Source organism: Rhinoderma darwinii, chromosome 8, assembly GCF_050947455.1.
Source record: "Rhinoderma darwinii isolate aRhiDar2 chromosome 8, aRhiDar2.hap1, whole genome shotgun sequence".
NCBI classification, from domain to species: Eukaryota; Metazoa; Chordata; class Amphibia; order Anura; family Rhinodermatidae; genus Rhinoderma; species Rhinoderma darwinii.
In genome coordinates, this window is record NC_134694.1 from 76496141 (window position 1) to 76517600 (window position 21460).

The window sequence follows — 21460 nt, forward strand, 5'->3', positions numbered from 1 at the left end:
AAAATAAAGTCAATATCAAGTTGACTAGGGCCAAAAGTTCTCAATTAAAATAAGTAACACAATGAGGGCCTTAATTAGCTACAGAAATAGTAGTCTCATGTCTATGGGTTACCCTTGGAGAAAGGGCACCTGCTAGAGAGAAAACTTACATATTATTACACATCTGAGCAATGCTGTGTGAGTGAGAGGAGGACACCCAGGGATGGACAATGAAAAATATGCAGAGGGTGGTAGATGATACTCCCACGTCTGCTCGGCTGTTTCCGTAACTCTGAAGTGACTTACCCCTGAGGAAGCCACTTTGTGGCGATACGCGTGGGGTTTCTTTCCCCTATTTTCCCCCATATAGCCTGAGATATAGGACATGCTGATCTGATGCCTAACTGATGCAACATTTTTACACACTCTTTTCAAGATTAATGCATTGCATGTCTGCTCTGGGGGTTTAGGTGAGTGTAAGGAGGTAGCTATTTGCTAGCCACTTATCAGGGTGGTATTCCTCCTTCAGTGATTTGTATATGGCATATCATATGCTATTTTAAATGTTTTTAACTTCTATGTAGTGTTTTGGTATTCAATAAACGGTTATTTTGTATACTCATATGGTTATTCTTTGAAAGTTATACCCGTTGCCTTATACATACCCATTTGTTTTGCTTTATATATACTGAAGTGACACAATAGAACACAATATAGAGTGCTGCTCACATGCGCAGCCACCTCTCCATTTATCCATTCTCTGTCTGGATGCAGCGGCCACCTCACGTGGTAGACAGGAGTCGGGGGACCCCCATTCTCAACATAGGTACGGATTTGATAGCTTGGACCCACATCTATCAGATATTTTGTGAATATGCCAGAAATGTCTAAAATGGGAATAATCCTTTGGGTGTGACCTACTTTATTGGCATAGTTTAACGCACCAGACATTCCGTGCCTACAGTCTGCAGAAATATAAATCCTATCATGAACAAAAAGGAAATGTAAACCTTTCGGCTATTGAATATTACTTAGAGCTGTTGGACTGCATGAGTTCCTGTAAAAAAAAAAAAAAAAGAAAAATCATGCGTCTTAAGAAGACTCATAAGTCTTAGGTTAGTGAAAGATCAGTACATGGAACAGAGAGCTATGATCATATGAGTCCATGTTATTGATGTTTAACTGTAGCCAAAATCACGAGATTAGTGATGCAACCCAAATCTATCAGCTATGGTGCAAAATAGCGGTGGCTGTGTGATTGCGGCCGGGGGGAAATAAACTCACATTCAACTTCATTTTGGAGTGCTACGGTTTTGCTCTCGTTTATGTCTATGGAGGTTCGTGGACCTGGACCTATTGACTGCTGTGCACCCATTCTTCATACTTTCTCACAAATACTGCGGATGTGCTGCTGTATCTACATTCTATTGCTGCTCCACATCAACTACAAATGGCCTTTTGAGTTCATTGACAGTCCAGTGCCTGCAGTAATGTCAGGGAACATCCTAGAAAATAAAAAAATGGATCTCTGCAAAGTATGAGTTCTTCAGAGGCATAGCCGCTACAACCTAAATCTAACTGATCATCGTTGGGGTAAAATGGACTATTGCATTGGACATAGCAACCATAAAAACAAGGGCACTTTATTTGCTAGAAATTAAAACATTATATCTGTGATTCTATTTAAAGCCTGCAGTTGGTTGAGTGATTGCTGTTGGCTTTAGGGTCCTTTCATCCAAAAATAGCATTGCAATGTGTACAGCGTTCAATATTCCTACATGTTCATCACAGAACAGTTCATCTAATGTATAAGTGTGATAAACTCTGAAAACCAGTTTTCACATCAGCAGAAGTGTGGAGATACTAGAGACAACTAACACCATTGTGTATATTTTACCATGATGTTGAAATTTGTCATGAGATGTAATATTTAACACACTGTACTCAATATTTTCTTCACTGACCAGTGCAGCTAAAGGATAATAGGTCAGCAAAAATATCTAGGACATTGTGTTCTCTATGAGTGTAAAGGCTTAATGCTGCAAATATTTGGACCCCTCCTATTGAGCTTCATTAATCTCATAATAAGCAAGGGCTTGTGCATAAATTGTATTTGGGATTTGTATCACACGGATCCTGAATAAGATGTTAATGCATTTCAATGGGGCCATGCATACCACTGTATCGAAATATGGTAGTGTATACAGATTGTTTTATGCAGAATCTGCATATAATAAATCACAGCGTGTTCCACTTGAAGCTGTATATTGGCCCATGTTCTCTCCTAGAATCTGGAACTGTCAAATGGAACGTTACTCACAAATAACTGGCCCACAATAGGGTTCTGTATTGTGCACTTGAATTACGGGCCAAAATGCATTTGTGTTCATGAGGCCTAAGAAAGTTCAGCAAAGTGTTATTTTACTAACCCGATTATACTAATGGAATGTGTTGCAGGTTGGACATTGGAATGAATATGAACGTTTTGTTCCTGCCCCTGATCAGCAACCTACAAATGACTCATCCTCTGTGGAAAATAAAACTATTGTAGTTACAACAATTTTGGTAAGATTGCGGTGTACATACATAAATATTTCATTTTATTCAGGTTTTTGTTTTTTTAAGTACTGAAGATGTTCTACAGGGTGAAAACATCTATATTACAGAAAAAATAAAAATAAAATAATGGTACTACCATCAGTTGAAACATAATAAAAAAAATCTTCATTTTATTTCCCTTTCCATCTTCTTGTAGTCCTAGTGCATTTGGAACAAGTTTGGTAAAAGGGACGTGGCTTAAATTATGTTCATACATAGTGCTAGTGATGTGGCAGATAGTCGAGCCACTACCAAAAATGGGATATTAGCTTTGCCGCAACGTGCATTGGTTTAATTAAAGGGCTGTTCCTATGTATATATATATGCCATAAATTTCTGATAGGTGACCTATGATCTTCACTCATCAGGTAAACAGAGGTTTAGTGACCCCCATTCACTGATTCATAGTAGCCATTTTCACAACTAAATTCAATGGAAAGGTGGACGGCTTGTGCGTGGCCCTCTCTATAATAATCTATGGGAGTTATGAAAAGAGCTGAGCAAGCAGCTGCTGTGAATTGATGAATGTGTATGTGTTCATAGGTCCCCTCTTCTTCCAATAGGTGGGGGTCCCAGAAGTTGACCCACACTGATCATGTATTTGTGACATATCCTTTGGATATGTAATAAATGTAGAAGATGAGAATACCCCTTTAATGATGCAACTCTAGAAAATATTCCTAGAACTTCTTCTATACAAAGTTGTGTTGAGGAACCACATTGTGATACTGGGATCAAGGTTTTTACCAGTGTTTGTTTTTCAAAACTAATAAACTCATACCTTTAAAGGAGTTTTAAAATATGTGAATACAACAGCCAATGACATTGGTGATAAATCACAGCTGTAGCCAATAATTGGCGCTACAGTTATGTGTCAAGACAACACGTCACTTCTGTAGCTTTGAAAGCAAAGATCGGCCTCAGACCACTAATCTGATGGTGCGGGAGCTGAGGGGGATTTAAAAATGTGAGTAAATCACTATTTGTGCTTCCAATCCCTTTCCAATATCTGCCGTATACAGCGGAGGACGGGGGGAGTATGAAGCGGGCTGGCGGCTTGAGCCCACTCCATATGACAAGCATGTCGACTGTATGTTACAGCCGACACTTCCCTGTAACGAACGGGATTCCGCTAGTTTAACCCCTTAGATGCTGCAGTCAATAGTGACCGCGGCATTCAAGCCAAAAGAATGTGGGGGAGACCCGCTATGATGACCCATCAGCCCCTCCGTGACACGATCGTGGGGGTGACGATAATTGCCATGGCAGCCTGGGGGCCTAATGAAGGCCCCCAGGTTTGCCATCTTTGTTCTACTATTAAACCCTGCCACCGGCAGGGTTTAATAGGAGACGGTAAAAAATCACACTATACCACAATACTTTAGTATTGCAGTATATCGTGCAAGCGATTTAAGGGGGATCAATGGTTTAAGTCCCCTAGGAGGACTAATGAAAATAAACATTTAAATAAAAAATGTTTAATGTACAAAAAATATAAAAAGTAAAAAAAAAATGATTAAACCATTTTCCCTCTAAAGCAATGTAAAAAAAATATATCTGAACTATTACAATTTAACATTATTTAACCCGCACGGTGAACGTCATACAAAAAATATGACAGAATTGTTTTTTGGTCACCTTGTCTCCCACAAAAAGTGATCAAAGACTTTGATGAACTTAGATGTGATCAGTAACAGCTAGATCCTGGGTGTCAGAGACACGTAGGACCCGCTGATACTAAACCCATCAGTCCCACTGACCTTATGGATACAGGATTCAGTGCAAGATACAGCTGCTCTGTATACAGGATACAAAGTAGCTCTATCTCAAAAAAAATAAAAATATTTTTTAATAAAAACTAATTAGAAAGTTGCACCAAACAGTGATTTTTATAAAAAATAAATAAAATCACTTTTGACAGTCTTTTGAATCGCTTTTGAATAGCCTTTAAAGGTTAAACTCTTTATACAAAAAAATATACTTATTTATTAGCAATTTCACCAATATCTGGTTAAAAAGTTCATCCAGTGGATTCTAATATAAACTAGGATGCTAGAGAAGTTAAGGTTAGGTACCTAGCCAATATTATAAGTCATGTAGGACATTCTTTTATACAAATTACCCTTCAAATCTAAGCTTAATTATTAAAATTATTTGTTTCCTTTGACTTTCATGTTTGAGTTGGTAATGTTGCAAATTACTGTATTACTTTGATAAAAAAATAATAAGGACGTGATGGAAAAAAAATGGCAGATTGTGCCCTTTTTGTTCAGTTTTTATCTCTGCAGAATGAAACATCACTCCACTCAGGTATAGATTTATCTAATGGTAGTAAGAGTAGGAAACTATCTCCTTTCATCTGCAGAACATTAACAAGTACATAATAGAGCTTCTTTTCAATAATGTGCTGTTAAATATGCTTGATCCATAATTTGTTTTATTAAAGGAAAATCCATACGTCATGAAAAAGACGGGCTTGTGCGCGGCCTTCTCTATAAAAATCTATGGGAGTTATGAAAAAGAGCTGAGCAAGCAGCTGCTGTGAATTGATGAATGGGTTCATAGGTCCCCTCTTCTTCCAATAGGTGGGGGTCCCAGAGGTTGACCCACACTGATTAGGCATTTGTGGCATATCCTTTGGATATGTTATAAATGTAGAAGATGAGAATACCCCTTTAATGATGCAACTCTAGAAAATATTCCTAGAACTTCTTCTATATAAAGTTGTGTTGAGGAACCACATTGTGATACTGGGATCAAGGTTTTTACCAGTGTTTGTTTTTAGGCTGTGTTTTTTTCCCCTTGATTTTAATGTAAGAAGAAACAATGGTAAAAACACAAGGAGCATGCTATAATTTAAAAAAAAAAAATGCAAAATGCCATTAAAATTGCAAGGTGTTCAACCATATCATGTTAACAGGATTCATATTTTTCTTCACATACTTTGTGACCCCTATTTATTGACTAAAAATATTTATTAAAACTAAAGAGAATAATGATCTTTTTTTTCTCTGTTCTCTGTTTATTTAAAAGTCTGAATATTACAGTGTCAGACAATTAAAACTAGAAATACTTGAAAGTAGTTTGCATATATAAAATATATATTTTTTTATTTCAATTTCTCAAAAACAGCGATAGAATGTCAAATATGTATATAAATATAAAAGAATATACCAAAAAAGGAAGTCAACAATAAACAAGGTACACAATCGCAGTTAGTAAGTAGGGTAAATAAAACAAGACTCAATTCCAGCAGATAAAGCCTAGTTGATGAAGTATTCCTCGGTTAGTGAAACGTGTGTCGAAACGCAGTACACTTGCAGAAACCACTGTGGCAGCGTTTAATAGGAGACGGTACAAAATCACGCTATACCACAATACTTTAGCATTGCAGTATATCGTGCAAGCGATTTAAGGGGGATCACTGGTTCAAGTTCCCTAGGGGGACTAATGAAAATAAACATTTAAATAAAAAATGTTTCATGTACAAAAAATATAAAAAGTAAAAAAAATTAGTAAACCATTTCCCCTCTAAAGCAATGTAAAAAAAAAAAATCTGAACTATTAAAATTTAACATTATTTAACCCGCACGGTGAGCGTCATACAAAAAATATGACAGAATTGTTGTTTTTTGGTCACCTTGTCTCCCACAAAAAGTGATCAAAGACATTGGTGAACTTAGATGTGATCAGTAACAGCTAGATCCTGGGTGTCAGAGACACGTAGGACCCGCTGACACAGAAATCGTCAGTCACACTGACCTGACGGATACAGGATTCAGTGCAAGATACAGCTGCTCTGTATACGGGATACAAAGCAGCTGTATCTCAAAAAAATTCAAAATATTTTTTAATAAAAACTAATTAGAAACACAGTGATTTTTATTAAAAAAAAAAAAATTGCTTTTGAAGGTCTTTTGAATCGCTTTTGAATAGCCTTTAAAGGTTAAACGCTTTATATAAAAAATATACTTATTTATTAGAAATTTCACCAATATCTGGTTAAAAAAAGTTCATCCAGTGGATTCTAATATAAACTAGGATGCTAGAGAAGTTAAGGTTAGGTTCCTAGCCAATATTTTAAGTCATGTAGGTCATTCTTTTATACAAATAACCCTTGAAATCTAAGCTTAATTATTCAAATTATTTGTTTCTTTTGACTTTTATGTTTAAGTTGGTAATGTTGCAAATTACTGTACTACTTTGATAAAAAAAAGTAATAAGAAGGACGTGATGGAAAAAAAATGGCAGATTGTGCCCTTTTTGTTCAGTTTTTATCTCTGCAGAATGAAAGATCACTCCACTCAGGTATAGATTTATCTAATGGTAGTAAGAGTAGGAAACTATCTCCTTTCATCTGCAGAACATTAACAAGTACATAATAGAGCTTCTTTTCAATAATGTGCTGTTGATCCATAATTTGTTTTATTAAAGGAAAATCCATACGTCATGAAAAAGAAAAACTATGAGCAGCTGGATGGCAATGACAAGTATGAAGGATACTGCGTGGACCTGGCTAGTGAGATTGCAAAACATGTTGGAATAAAATACAAACTTTCCATTGTAGAAGATGGAAAATATGGAGCTCGAGACCCTGAAACTAAGATATGGAATGGAATGGTGGGTGAGCTTGTATATGGGGTAAGTATTCACATTTTTTAGTAAAATGAAATTTATTATGAGATTTATAAAATAGTTGTGTAAAATGTATAATGTAAAATAGACCTAAAGCTTCGAAGAAGAATTTACAAAATTACAATATTATACTAGTTCTACTAGCTCTGCTTATCCATAGTAAATTAACCCTGGCTCAAAGACCAATCTCTTCACTTAGAAACCAATATATATATTTGGCGTTTTTTAGGTTCAACTTGGACAACATGGTGACTTAGTGGTTAGCACTATCTGCTTGCAGAACTAGGGTCCTCGGTTCAAATCCCACCAAGGGCAATATCTGCAGTGGGTTTTCTATGTTTTTCCATGTTTGTGTTGCTTTCTTTCCACACTTCTAAAACCTAATGCGGCTGGCTTCTTGTTAAATTGACCCAAATATGTGTAAGGGTATGTTCACGCGCACTATTTACGGACGTAATTCAGGCGTTTTTTGCTGGAATTACGGCCGAAAATACTGCTTGAAAGCGTCGGCAAACATCTGCCCATTCATTTGAATGGGTTTTACAATGTACTGTGCCGGCGGTCATTTTTTTTACGTGCCGCTGTCAAAAGACGGCGCGTAAAAAAGACGCCCGCGTCAAAGAAGTGCCTGTCACTTCTTGGGACGTAATTGGAGCCGTTTTCCATTGACTCCATAGAAAAACAGCTCCAATTACGTCCGTAATGGACGCTGCGAAAAACGCCTGCACTTGCCATTACGTCTGAAATTCAGGAGCTGTTTTCTCCTGAAAACAGCTCAGTAATTTCAGCTGTAATGGACGTGCACGTGTGAACATACCCTTGTAGACAGGGGAAATAGGTTGTGAGCCTCATTGGGGCAGTGATGAATGTGAGTGATGACAATCTCTATAGAGTGCTGTACAATAGGTTGGTGCTTTATAAATTGCTTTTGCATGTAAAATTATTGGGCTTTCTTTGTATAGCATCAGCCTTTAATTATGTATAGGGAGATCGGGCATAGAAATGAAATGATAGAAATGACTTGTAGAAATGAGCATAGCCATAGCAATGTAGCTCTGTAGTGCCAATCAGTAGGTGGACAGCAGGGAATGTTGATTTTGTTTGCAGCCTGTTGTCTGAATACAGTTTCCTTATTAGTACAGTCTGGGCAATTGGTAACTCGCTGTAAAACATTGCTGAAATATCCAGATGGACTTGTTTTTCTCTTAACAATTCCAGGGAATCTTTGATTCTTTAATCAGTGTGTGGGGTAGTGAAGAAAATGTGTCATTGTTTTACATGACAGAACGTGATGTTTCTTAAAGGGCAAATTCATAGAGCTCAATCTGAAGAATAATGTATGTTTTTTACCACCTTTGAATAATTCAGCTACCTTTAGGGTTGTATTCACATCTATGTTTAACCTGTGTTACAATAAATAGATAATATAGGAGTTAGCAATAATATGACATAATTTAGTCTGTCAATCTAGTCATATCTAGGGGGTGAAAAACAGATATACTTTATGGCACACTAATCCCAAATTTCTGTTCTAACTTGTTCCAGTGGTCACTGGTTTATATCACATATCGCCAATTCTATGAATCTCCAGAGATATTTACAGACATATTTGTAAATGATATAGTAGCTCTGTGATAAAGGATTAGTGATCCTTTTATTTGCTTATTATTGAGCATCCAATTCTTGTAAAATAGAAGTCTCTAGATCTATAAAATGTAAAAACTTATTATTAAAAGAGTTGTCCAGTTTCAGCAAATTAATGTTTTATTTTAATGTAATTGAAAGCTATACAATTTTCCAATATATTTTCTGTATTAATTCCCGCAAAATGACCCAATATTTGCTGAAATTTGGTGTCACGGTGGTCCTACAGTGTAAACATGGATGAAATTACCTTTAAGGGGTTGTTCGATTTCACCAAATACATTTTTTGTATAATTAAAAGTTATACAATTTTCCAATATATTTTCTGTATTAATTCCTCGCGGTTTTCAAGATCTCTGTTTATTGTTATTCAGTAGGAACATTCATCATTTACTTTCAGAGGATAAAATTCTGTCCGAGGTCATGTGATGGACACCCAGTTTTCTGAGATCGTTAGAAGGCACAGCTTTTACATACTGTAACGATCCCAGCACCATGGACAGAATCTTATCCACTGGAAGTAACCAATGAACGTTCTTACTGAATAACAACAAGCAGAAATCTTGAAAACTGAGGAATTAATACAGAAAGTATATTGGAAAATTGTCCAACATTTAATTATACAAAAAATGTATTTGCTGAAATTGGACAACGGCTTTAAGGCAATTTCATCCATGTTTACACTGTAGGACCACCGTGAGACCAAATTTCCAGCAAATATTGGAGTCATTTTGCAGATAAGCACAGCAAACCCTGTGTCATTTTGAAAACGAGGGTTTAAAAAACTATTTGACTAGAAAAAGTTTTTGATTCACTAATTTTTATAAAATCCCTAGTGTCCAGTGTTACAACCAAAATGTTCAAATGTGATACTATAGTGCTTCATTTAAAAGGATTATCTGCTGTCGACTCTCATCATTGTCTTCATCATTGAAGTTCTCATCACTGAAATGGCTCTGAGGCAGAGGATACCCACATGAACCCACAAATTAAAAATGTGTCATCCTGACTGGACAACTCCTTTAACATTTTAGGTTTAGGGCAGTGATTCATTATGAATTTTCATACCTTGATGATGTAACCTACAGTATATGGTTTATTTTACAAATAATGATATGGATAGATAGATAGATAGATAGATAGATAGATAGATAGATAGATAGATAGATAGATAGATAGATAGATAGATAGATAGATAGATAGATAGATAGATAGATAGATAGATAGATAGATAGATAGATAGATAGAGAGATAGAGAGATAGATGTTTCGGGGAAAGAACCACTGAATAAGAAGTTAATTCATTTTAATCTCCTCATAAACGCACGTCTTAATATAAAGGATATCACTGTTAGAATCTATGCGAAAACACTCATTCATTTCTTCCATTTGCCTCTTTCTCCCTAAATTGCATGATCTGTAGTATTATCACAGCTTGACCAAAAATTGATTTACAGAGAACACAACCTTTTAGTTAAACGGTAAATTAATTTTTGCTTGAAATTGCCTTTTAGTCCTATAGAGGTCACATATTATCATGGGACTTGATTGATCTATTGAAAAGTCAATACCTATTGGCTGTGCTTGTGTGTTTAAAGAGCTGGCATCATATTCAGACTTATAAGAAGAAAAACATTGATTTATTTTTCTGAAGGAAAATCTGCATCGGTAATGTAGAGTAATGTTATGTCATTACTATTTTATTTGAATTGTCTTGCTATCATAATACTCCCAGTAGGACTCACAGCATTTTCACATATTCAATCATTTTACATAATTTACTTGTGGAAACGCCAATATTAAGACAAATTAAAGTACTAAGAATTGAGCTCTGTAGTTAGTCTGCTTCCCTCCTCTATATGCACGTACTTGGCTTGACATCATGTTTTCAGTTATCAGTACTTGAATAGCTTTTCTTAAACACGTTCTTCATATTGTTAAGAGGACCTCATAAAGGACTGGACACCATTTATCAATTTTTATACCGCATTATTTGTCGGGTTAGCATTGTGATTTTTGTGAGTTCTTTTTGTGAACAATACAGTTTTATTTTCTTATTATTTTTATACACACTGTTTGCTTTTTTTTTTTATTTTTTAGGCTGATACTTTGAAATAAAAATTAAAAAAATATTCTTTTTTACTTTTCAGCTAAATTTTTCTGGTAACAATATAGTGTTACCTTAAAATATACTGTTTATTTGTGATCATCATTGTCTATAGTAAATTTTGATATATATTATATATTTTTTAGGGTAATTGAGTCAAGGCTAGCATTAAGGCAATAATTGGCGGGGGAATTTTTTTTGGGGGGGGTTATTTAATGTGTATTTTTCATCTTTTGCAGCTTCCCACTAACGGGATTGCAGTCACATGATCACAGGAACCAATTTCTGCCTCTATTCTATACATAGCGCTCATTGAGCGCTGTGTATGTGAAACCAGAGTAGACAGAATCAGTGAAATCCGCTTCAGAAGAAGCGTAGACAGAAGAAGTAAACTTCTTTAGGTTGTACATGATTTCATTACTGTCAGTACATCAATCATTACTACTGTAATTCTCTCTATAAGGAATCCTTAAAACATTACCACTATCGGGGTTCTTAAAAAGGTTATCTGGGACTTTTCAAAATTAGCAGCAGGGCAGGGGATAGCATTACATAATAAACTAGTATATACTCACCCCCAGAAGTGCCTCAGCGCTGAGTTTTCCACTGCTTTGGTCCCAGAAGCTCCTGCAGTTGTCACATGCCGTTCATTGGTCACGTGCCACGGCAGCCAATTGCTGGCCTCAGCGGTCACGTGCCATTCATAGCAGCATCACCGCTAAGGCAGAGAGGTAAGTATCTGTTAGTTTATTATGTTATGCCATTCCCTGCCCTGCTGCAGATTTTAAAAAGTCCCGGGTAACCGTATTAAGGACAAAAGTTGAAAATCACTGCCATAGATTCCATACCACTGCTTATCATTAACCATAGTGTTCACTTATACACAAGTTTTTATGTTACTGATTTTAAATACACTTGTTGTAGGAGTTTTACAAAAAGGGAATCACTTTATGATAAATTTGGCAAAATTGAATTTGGATGACATAATAAAAGAACATTTCCAGACAGCCGTGGTAAATATTTTAAGGAACGACACTGTGTTTGGGAAAGACAATTCAATTCTTATGCCTGCAGAGAAGAGTGATCCATCTTCTTCTAAAACATCTTGCAGTGTTTAGCTGAATTTGTCCTGGCACTAGCCTCTGCAAGAAATATTTTTAAAATAATGACCCTGAGTCTTGTTTAAAAATTGCTTACATTTTTATTTTTTTTTACCATCGTACATCATCCAAAACGATTTTTCTTAAAAGCCTAATGCTTGATGTTTGCTGAGTTATGGATTGTTAGCTGGTGGGAATGTCATCAAATAATAATGAATTCTGCACTTTAAAGTAACAAAACCAGCACTTTTCTTAAGATGCCTGCTGCATGTGCAATTTTAAATGGATTCATGCTTGATTTATGATCTGAATACAAAAGACAAGGAGGTCCAGCCCAAGAATTGGAACATTTTAGCATTTTTCTGATATAGAAGCAGTTGTTTAACACGTACATGGCGTAATAAATAATTTGTACTTACTGTATAATAGGAAATGATGATGTGTTCTTATTAACTGTGCTCCAATTATTGCATATAGTGTTCCGTTTTTGTCATTTATCTTTTCTATAATACATTATAGTAATATCATTAGTTAGTACAAACCATAATTCTAATTTAAAAAAAAACAACATCTAAAGTGTTTTCACATCTTGGCAACCCCATACCATATGCCTTATTAGTGAATATTAAAGGTTATGTAAACCTTTACGGAACTTTTTAAAAATAAAAAAAACCTGTATATTTTAGTGTTTATTGCAACTTTGTTATTTGTTCTTATTAAAAAAAATATTATTTATCCTGGATACATAGAAGCTGTAGGTTGCTCTGAAACCTGAATCCGTCAGGTCAGCGGGACTGATGGCTTTGGTGACAGCGGGTCCTGTGTGTTTCTGACACGCAGGGTCTACCTGTTATCAATCACACCTAAGTTAGTAAAAAAAAAAAACTAAATAAAAACAAATTACAAAGTTGCAATAAACACTAAAATATAGTTTTTATTAAAAAAATAAAAAAAAACGGCCTGGAAAGGTTTACATAGCCTTTGCGGTCATAGCACAATGTCCACAGCTTGGGATCCCCCCTCTTTGAGTTGGAATGGATAGCTGCTAGCAAACAACAGCTCTCCCATTGACTGCACCGGCACATGTTCATATATTAAATAGTCGGGGCATGTCATACTGCATTTTCTCCTACAGCGAAAACTGCAGGGGAAATGTGAGGGACGCTTCCTCTGGTGATAACAGCTGATCTCTGGAATTGCAACATGCAGCGGACCGAACTTTAGATAATGTAATAGGTTTACATGCATTTTAATGGCAAATCACGCATAACATTGAGAGGACAATGAGTTGTGTAGCTCTGCTACATCTGCACAGCATTAAGCCAAGTTAGTGAATGTTACTTTCATGGTATTTATGAAAACATACAGAACCACTTTATCAGGCAATCATTTTTCATTTTGAAGTTGTTTTAATAAAAAATCACAAAGGTAAAAAAAACTAAAAAGTTGGTAACAAAAGTGCCTTATTTTACTAAACACATTTTCACTTATTGAAATATTTTCTTTGTTTTCAGAGAGCAGACATAGCAGTTGCCCCTCTCACCATTACTCTGGTACGAGAAGAAGTGATTGATTTTTCAAAACCGTTTATGAGCCTGGGCATCTCCATCATGATTAAGAAGCCTCAAAAATCAAAACCAGGGGTATTTTCTTTCCTGGATCCCTTGGCCTATGAAATCTGGATGTGTATAGTTTTCGCCTACATTGGAGTCAGTGTAGTTCTTTTCCTAGTCAGCAGATTCAGCCCTTATGAATGGCACTTGGAGGATACAGATGAAGCCCGTGACCCTCAGAACCCTCCTGACCCTCCAAATGAGTTTGGGATATTTAACAGCCTTTGGTTTTCCCTGGGTGCCTTTATGCAGCAAGGATGCGATATTTCTCCAAGGTTTGTTCCATATCACTCCATCACCTTCTTGCATTTTATGGTCATACATGGATGCCATGGTGTATATATGTTTATTTATTAATATTTTTCTAATTCCAAATTTTTTTTGCTGCTTCACCTCCCACTTAGCTCTAAGCTTCATCATTATAACCCATTGCTTGCCGTCATCTGTCATGTATAATCGGTATAAACCTCAGTACCGTTTATACATGTCCATTAAAACTTATATTCACCATGTTGAGACTGTAAAATGCATAGGGTTTTTATGTTTTAGCAATGCTTGGAGTTCTACCGTGTTTTTGCTGCATATCTCATTTTACGGTCATCTGCTTGGTGCATATAACATATGTTGCTATGCAGAAGTAGCAGCTGATTGCTCTGAAAAACACATGCAACAGCAGTTTAATTACTTCTGTCTTCAGTTCACGCTTGTCATCGCACGCTCTCTTCATTTCGTTTTTCATATTTGTTACGCTTTTTTTTTTTTTGTGCCTTTTACCCTTTGCTATAACCCTGCTGTTTATTTTGCATGTAGTTAATGGCTGTTAAATCAACAATCTTATTTACTATGCCATAAAACTAAACACAAATTGTCAATGTACAGTACAATCTACAATGTGCTTCGATGTAGCCCAAACTGCTCCAATACATATAGAAGCTCATTTTATATCATCTCCAGTATTTATATATACACTTTTTACCATATTCATAAGTAATTTGCATGCAAATCTAGGAACACATCTGCAGATGTTATCTAAAAAATGAAGATTAAAAATAAATCAGGGAAATACCTTTTGCATTATTTTGCATCTCTTCACAATCTTGATTTTATACTTTCAAGATTTATTTTTGAGATTCTTTCATGAGATCAACTTGGCAGAACACCTTGAGCAAGAGCTCACACAGCGCAGATTTCATGCAGTTTTTCTATAGACATGATATAGCTGTTGGCCGAGAGCTTGTTGGATGATAGCAAATTCTTCCTGGCTTTTCAATAAACATTTTATATTTACAGTACAGTATATACAAAATATTTTTTTTCGTGGGAAGAGGGGAAAAAATGTGGTTTTGAAAATTTCCAACAACGGCTCATTCGCGGCAGAAAAAAATTATTGAAATCCAAAATGCCGGTTACTCCTTACCCCTGATATCTGCGGTCAATGGACAGTTGGGACGTCCCTATACACATTAGATATTTGGGGCTGATTTCAATACCAGACACAGCCCAAGGACAAAAGTAATGCTACTTCTGGAAAAAGTTGACTTTCATTTTGTAATCTGAGATAACCTCTATAAGTGAAGAGTTTATACCAATTCATGTGCTGCACATTTACATTAAGCCCTCGTGCACAGTGCATGTTTTGCAATACAAGTCTGTAGTACGGAGCAATGCCTCTGTAATATGGCATGCGTTGGAGCATTTTGCAATTTTCTTTCTCCACCATAAAAAATCGGTGGCACAGGCCTAACACGCCTGTGTATTACGGATTCAAAATACAATCATGTGAATGACACACAGTGCCGTTTTGATGCTCTTTTTGCTTTTTTTTATTTGTCATAACTAGCATTGGGTCTGAAACAAGAAAAAGTAGAAAAATCAAGTACATGCCCAGAACTGCACTGTGTGAACCTTGCCTTAAACCTGTGGCTGTTTATCACTCCATACAGGTGCACAGGTTTATAGCTCAGATTAGGACAGGATTGTATATAAGGTGACCTTTGGTTTTGTCCGTCTTTGCCTTTTGGTGTTTCCCCTGTGTCTGTTGCTATTAAGTGCAGAGTTGATATTGGTATTTAATCTGCTGTTGATCGTGTTTTTGCCCAGTTAGAAAGACCGGCAAATAAGCTTTGTGACATCACATGGAAATCTTCAACACTTTCTTTGTTTCTCCTGTTTTTTTAGCATCTTGAAGTTAAATTGCTACTAATTTGTAGAATGTGGTGTTTGCTTGCAAAATAACTTCATTTGAAACAACAAATCAATCATTAATGGGATAAATAGCTAGAAAAACTGCCAAAGTTAGAACATAACATCTGAGGGGTATTGACTGGAATTAAAGAAATTTGAGGTTTCCCTGAATAATGGGAACCCCTAACTTCAAAAGAGTTGCCTGCCATGATGGTTCTTTGTCAGAGATCCACCACCAGGGCAGTCATGCTTGAATATTTATTTTATTATATCTATATATGGTTTACTGTAAGTTTGCAAGACTAGATTTAACATTTGTGTAACATCCTTGGACACATATATTAATGTACAAGCATACCATATACAAGAGTAGGGTGCCAAGGAATTGCAAAGTTGTGCCAAACTTACAAACCATGGCACGTGACTCCTCTTAAATTAGACACTGGCACATGTGTATGATATTATTTTGTCCTATGCGTAAATGAAGATGCTGATCTTGTTTAATAAATAATGTGGAATATGTCCATCATATCTAGGTATATCACCCCAAGGTGCATGAGAAAAATGGTCCCATATGGCATTATAAAGATGGTTCAAGTCTATAAGCCAGCAACACCAAAAATTTGCACAGATGACAAAATTTACTTTTCTATGGCACTAATCCATGTTCTATGCACTAAGCAGGCTAGATTACTATTTGTTCTATTTATGGATTGTCTCTATTACTTTTAACTGAGACTCATTGTATTAAGGTATCAACACAGAACACATCAAGACCACAGGCCATTCAGAACAGTAGAATAAAAAAAAGAGACATATTTCCAAATATTAACATCAGCTAGTTTGCTTGATGATGGTTTTCATGTAACAAATTACATTTTAATCTGCAATACAAATAGGGAAATTAAGTAATAAGGATATCTAACAAAGATGATAGATTTTACATTTGCTAGTTATACAGCCAATGTTAATTAAAGCTGGAACATCAATTTAAGACAAATATTACTTCAGGGACCACAAAGTAATATTGTGTTCTTGATAATTTTTTTCCCCATATTACTACATACATTCTTAATTTTGTAAACATTCATTTTTCTGCTTCTTTGTCATCCTCTTTCAAGGTATGCAGACTTGTTTTGTGTGTCTATTTTGTTTTACTTTTTTACTCTTCACGTTTTACATCAGTTCATAAATAATGCTCATGGAAATGATATTGAGAGAATTGGGTATTATATTTAATTTAATATACCACAGTTAAAGAGCGGACATTTTGACATTGACATTGATGTTTATGCGCCAAAGTTCTGGTTATATTTTGCAATACACATTGCAATTGTATACACATAGGGAAAAGTATTTGAATGTAGCAAATGGTTAAAAAATATTTATTGATTTATGTCAAAAATCCATTAATCATTGTTGTTTTGTATTTTTACATATTAGAGATATTACTAATACTGTTCAGGGTGTTACATAGAACTACTATAAAAACAGTTAAGGGAGTTCATATTTATTCCAGTGTTTTTGTAATAAGGTAAAAATGGATTTGGGGACGGCTGTGTATTTCTACTATTCGAACATCTGTTTTTTTTTTCATCAGACTTACTACTGGGATGTATACATGCTAGTCATCTAGAGCAGTAGATCCTGGCTTATCTGGATAAATATCTAATCTCCTTTCTCTTGCAGATCTCTCTCTGGGCGAATAGTTGGAGGAGTGTGGTGGTTCTTCACTTTAATCATAATCTCTTCCTATACTGCCAACCTGGCTGCTTTCCTTACAGTGGAAAGGATGGTGTCACCCATTGAGAGTGCAGAGGATCTGGCTAAACAAACAGAAATAGCTTATGGCACTTTGGATTCTGGATCAACCAAAGAATTTTTTAGGGTAAGTTATATGTTATTTAGTTTGAATTAATTTTCCTTGTTAAAAGCCATATGGTTTTACATGGATGTCTATATGCTGGTATACAGCTCTTGACTGGAGTCTAATAGAGGATTACTACTTTCTTCTTTAAAAGTAGTTTATTTGTTTTTTAGTTCTTCAATATGGCATTCCTTCGTTAAACTTGATGGACATATGTGTTTTTGTTACCATACTATGTAACTATGTGATAGCGTCAGTCCTGAATGCATACATTAACATTCATTTGCACATTCCAATTTTAGAACAATATAAATTAGGTGTCTAGGCCTACACAACATCTCTACTGCTGAGGACTACGGGGCAGCTATTTGATAACATGCTTGAAATGCTCTTTTTAGGTGGTTATGCAGAGCTAAATTTTTAGTGTAAGAGCCTTAGCAATTCTAATAGCATTGACAGTAAAAATATGCCATATATGAAACTCATGTGGAACAACTATGAAGGTATTTTACATAGTACTCGGTACACTTGTTCAACAAGGTTTGAGAAAAATGTATTACAGTAAAAAGAAAGAGTACCCTGAAAAGTTGGCAAATAGTAGTAATTTGTTCCTATAACTGTTTTGCAATTGGGAAGCAAATCTTACTAGTCAGGCATGCCCCTGTATTCAGTGAGATTCAGTGCCCATTGCCCAAAATCTCATAGTGGAAGACTATGCTCTACTGACAGCAAATTACTACTGAGTATTCAAGAAGCTAATCAAACTTGCCTAAGCGGCTACAGTTTTGACTTGTCCACCCAGAAGTTACATCTTGTTAACTACTTGTGAGGCCAGGGGTTCTCCAGGCTTTGGCTGGTGGCGCTCTAGTGAGGAAATTTGAGAAAACTAATGTTAAAGAAATACTCCAGACAAAAGCGTATACTCCTTGTTATATCTAATGCAGGGAGCAGTGCATGACAAAAGGAACCTGACAATACCACAGAAAAGATCCCTGTTTCATGAACCACCGCCTCAGGTCACGTATAAGGCATAATACAATGTATAAGTTTAACCCAGAGAGTTCCTTTAATGCAATTTCTCAAAGCCCTCTTCAAGATGCAGTATGTCGATTAAAATGTCCTTTAAAAAAAAAGTGATGATTGCCCATTCCAATGAATAGGAGCAAACTTTGTAATAATGAGAATGACAGGGCATGAGTAGGAATAAATAATATTATCATAAGTGGACAAGCACATTTCCAACTACAATGTCTTTGCTTCCCCCTTCTCTAATGCTACTGAGATAGTATCGGAAGTTTGTCAATTTTTGTTTCATATTGTAGAATCAACATTAGCTGGCTATAATAATTTTATACTATATCAGATAAATACCTCTGCATGACTAATGCATGACTTACCTAATGTATTGCAGAGATCAAAGATAGCGGTCTATGAGAAAATGTGGTCATACATGAAGTCTGCAGAACCATCTGTGTTTACGAAAACAACCGATGATGGTGTGGCTCGTGTTCGGAAGTCTAAGGGAAAATTTGCCTTCCTACTGGAATCCACAATGAATGAATACATCGAGCAGAGGAAGCCATGTGACACCATGAAAGTTGGCGGCAACCTGGATTCCAAAGGATATGGCGTGGCAACCCCAAAAGGCTCAGCATTAAGGTGGGTGGAATAATATAACAATATCTGTGTTGTTATAGTATTCCACCTTCCCTGATGTATTATGTTCTTATTTACTTTCTTGTGGATGTTTAAGGTAACACGGTTTACTTTTAACATGGCAGGATGGTAAATAGTATGATTTACTTTTTTATTTTTAGTCATTTTTTTTGTGTGTTGTGTTTCTGTTTCTTATATTTCTTTTATTTTGTAACCTTATGGCTTTTTCAATTCAAAAGTTAAAGCCACATTTAGTTACTATTTTCTTGATGTTATTTGCATGGTGTGATGTCTGTACTTATTTCCTTGAAACAAAATATCCACCTCCTCCCCCATCCTGCATTTTTTTTTCTATGTATACAATTCCCCTTCTATAGAACAAGCCACCTTATTATATTCAAACTAGTGTTTGGTGTTGTTAACTTTATAGTTTATGTGAAACCCTAGACAATTTGTCCTCTTGTGCTCCTTTTTTACATATTACAATTTCCTTAGTAGAGATGTGCGATTTTTCGCTGAATTTTGTGAAATTCAGGTGCAATTTACTAACATTAAACAAATTGGCAGAATAATATAGATATATCTAAGGACTAGCGGACAGCTGAATGCCTATATTTTTCTACTTAAAGCATTTTTTTCAGCGTTTGCATAGAAAGTTTCTATACATTTGCAGAACATTTTAAAGTTTCACCATAATCTGGTGAAAATATTGCATATGATATAATAATCAGAATTTTGAGCAACAAAAATGTTTGGGTTATTTCAAATTAAACTATAACAAAAGTTGCACAGAATATTTGAAGACATTCGCACAACTCTATTCCTAAAAGCCTTTTGTACATTTTCTTACAAGTTATGTTTTATCGTTTCAAGAAATGCTGTTAACCTGGCAGTATTAAAACTGAATGAGCAAGGACTCTTGGACAAATTGAAAAACAAATGGTGGTACGACAAAGGAGAATGCGGCAGCGGGGGAGGTGACTCCAAGGTCAGCCTCAATGTCACCACAATCGGGTACCTTAGTCAAGAGTAATCGGCAAGACTGTTATTTTGGTAAAGACAAAAAAGGCAAATTGTAATTTTAAAGCAATAAACCATTGTTTTCACAGCAGCTCTAGACTTTACACTTATAAGTGAAGGATGGTTGGTGTTAGGATGCCTTTTCCACTCAGAAATGTGGCTATTTAGTGCTATACAGTAGGTCACCAAATGCAAATAATACAAAATAGCCTTTATCTAACACAACATTTAACAGCTTGGGAAAGGGTACTGTGTTGTGACGTCTGGGCAACACCATAGTATAGTTTCTTTAGGACAGTTTCTGCATTAACCTTACAAATCTTTAGATGATTTAGCAATAAACCCTACAAAAACGTGTCACACTAAAACCAATAAAGAGGTAGTTCTTCCAAATTTTGTATAGAAGCCATCAGCAGAAGTGACTGGTGGCATAACATTGCATCTACTAGTCCTCGCTCTGAAGTTTACCATTATAAAATGACTCTTTAGCGCCACAGGCTTAGTACTATTGACTGCACCTAGAAAATTAAAGGGTTATTCCCATCACAGAAATCGCTAGGATATGTCATTACTTTTTGATTGATGGGGGTCCGACTGCCAGGACAACCCACCGATCCTGTGATTGAAGAGGCCACAGCACTGCTTTAGCACTGTATTCCCTTCAAAGTTTTTCCCTGCAGATCAAGTATGGGCACTATGAAGGGGTCGCTATCCCTTTGTTCTCAGTCAGACCCCCACTGATGAGATAATAATGGCATATCCTAGTGACATTCCATGACGGTAATAATCCTTTAAGGCACAAGGCATCATCATAATTACTTACTTTTAGTGTTGCATACAGTCTATAGTATGGCAATGTTCTTTTGTCATTGTTAAGTATTTGGACACTTTTTTTTTATTTTTTTTCTATGCAATGATAGGAGAGATATTATACATTCCATAGAAAGATGCCTAGAACATTTGTGAGACCAAATCTAATTTGTAAAAGTGCAACATAATGCTTCTTTTCACTAGTATATCTATAGCAGGGTCTGTAACTTAGAACAATGTCAATTGAG

At 35.7% G+C, this 21460-nt stretch overlaps 1 protein-coding gene across 3 annotated transcripts in view; it reads left to right on the top strand.

The window, feature by feature from the left end:
- GRIA3 (glutamate ionotropic receptor AMPA type subunit 3) overlaps positions 1-21460 on the top strand; it is a 251178-nt gene that overhangs the window by 213443 nt on the left and 16275 nt on the right. For 2 of the 3 annotated variants that reach the window (XM_075835771.1, XM_075835770.1), the window contains exons 9-14: positions 2437-2544; positions 7012-7218; positions 13577-13950; positions 17549-17747; positions 19138-19385; positions 20256-20370. In XM_075835771.1, coding sequence (XP_075691886.1) covers positions 2437-2544; positions 7012-7218; positions 13577-13950; positions 17549-17747; positions 19138-19385; positions 20256-20370 — 1251 coding nt within the window. The remainder of the gene's footprint in view (positions 1-2436; positions 2545-7011; positions 7219-13576; positions 13951-17548; positions 17748-19137; positions 19386-20255; positions 20371-21460) is intronic. The other variant, XM_075835769.1, reaches the window with a different exon arrangement.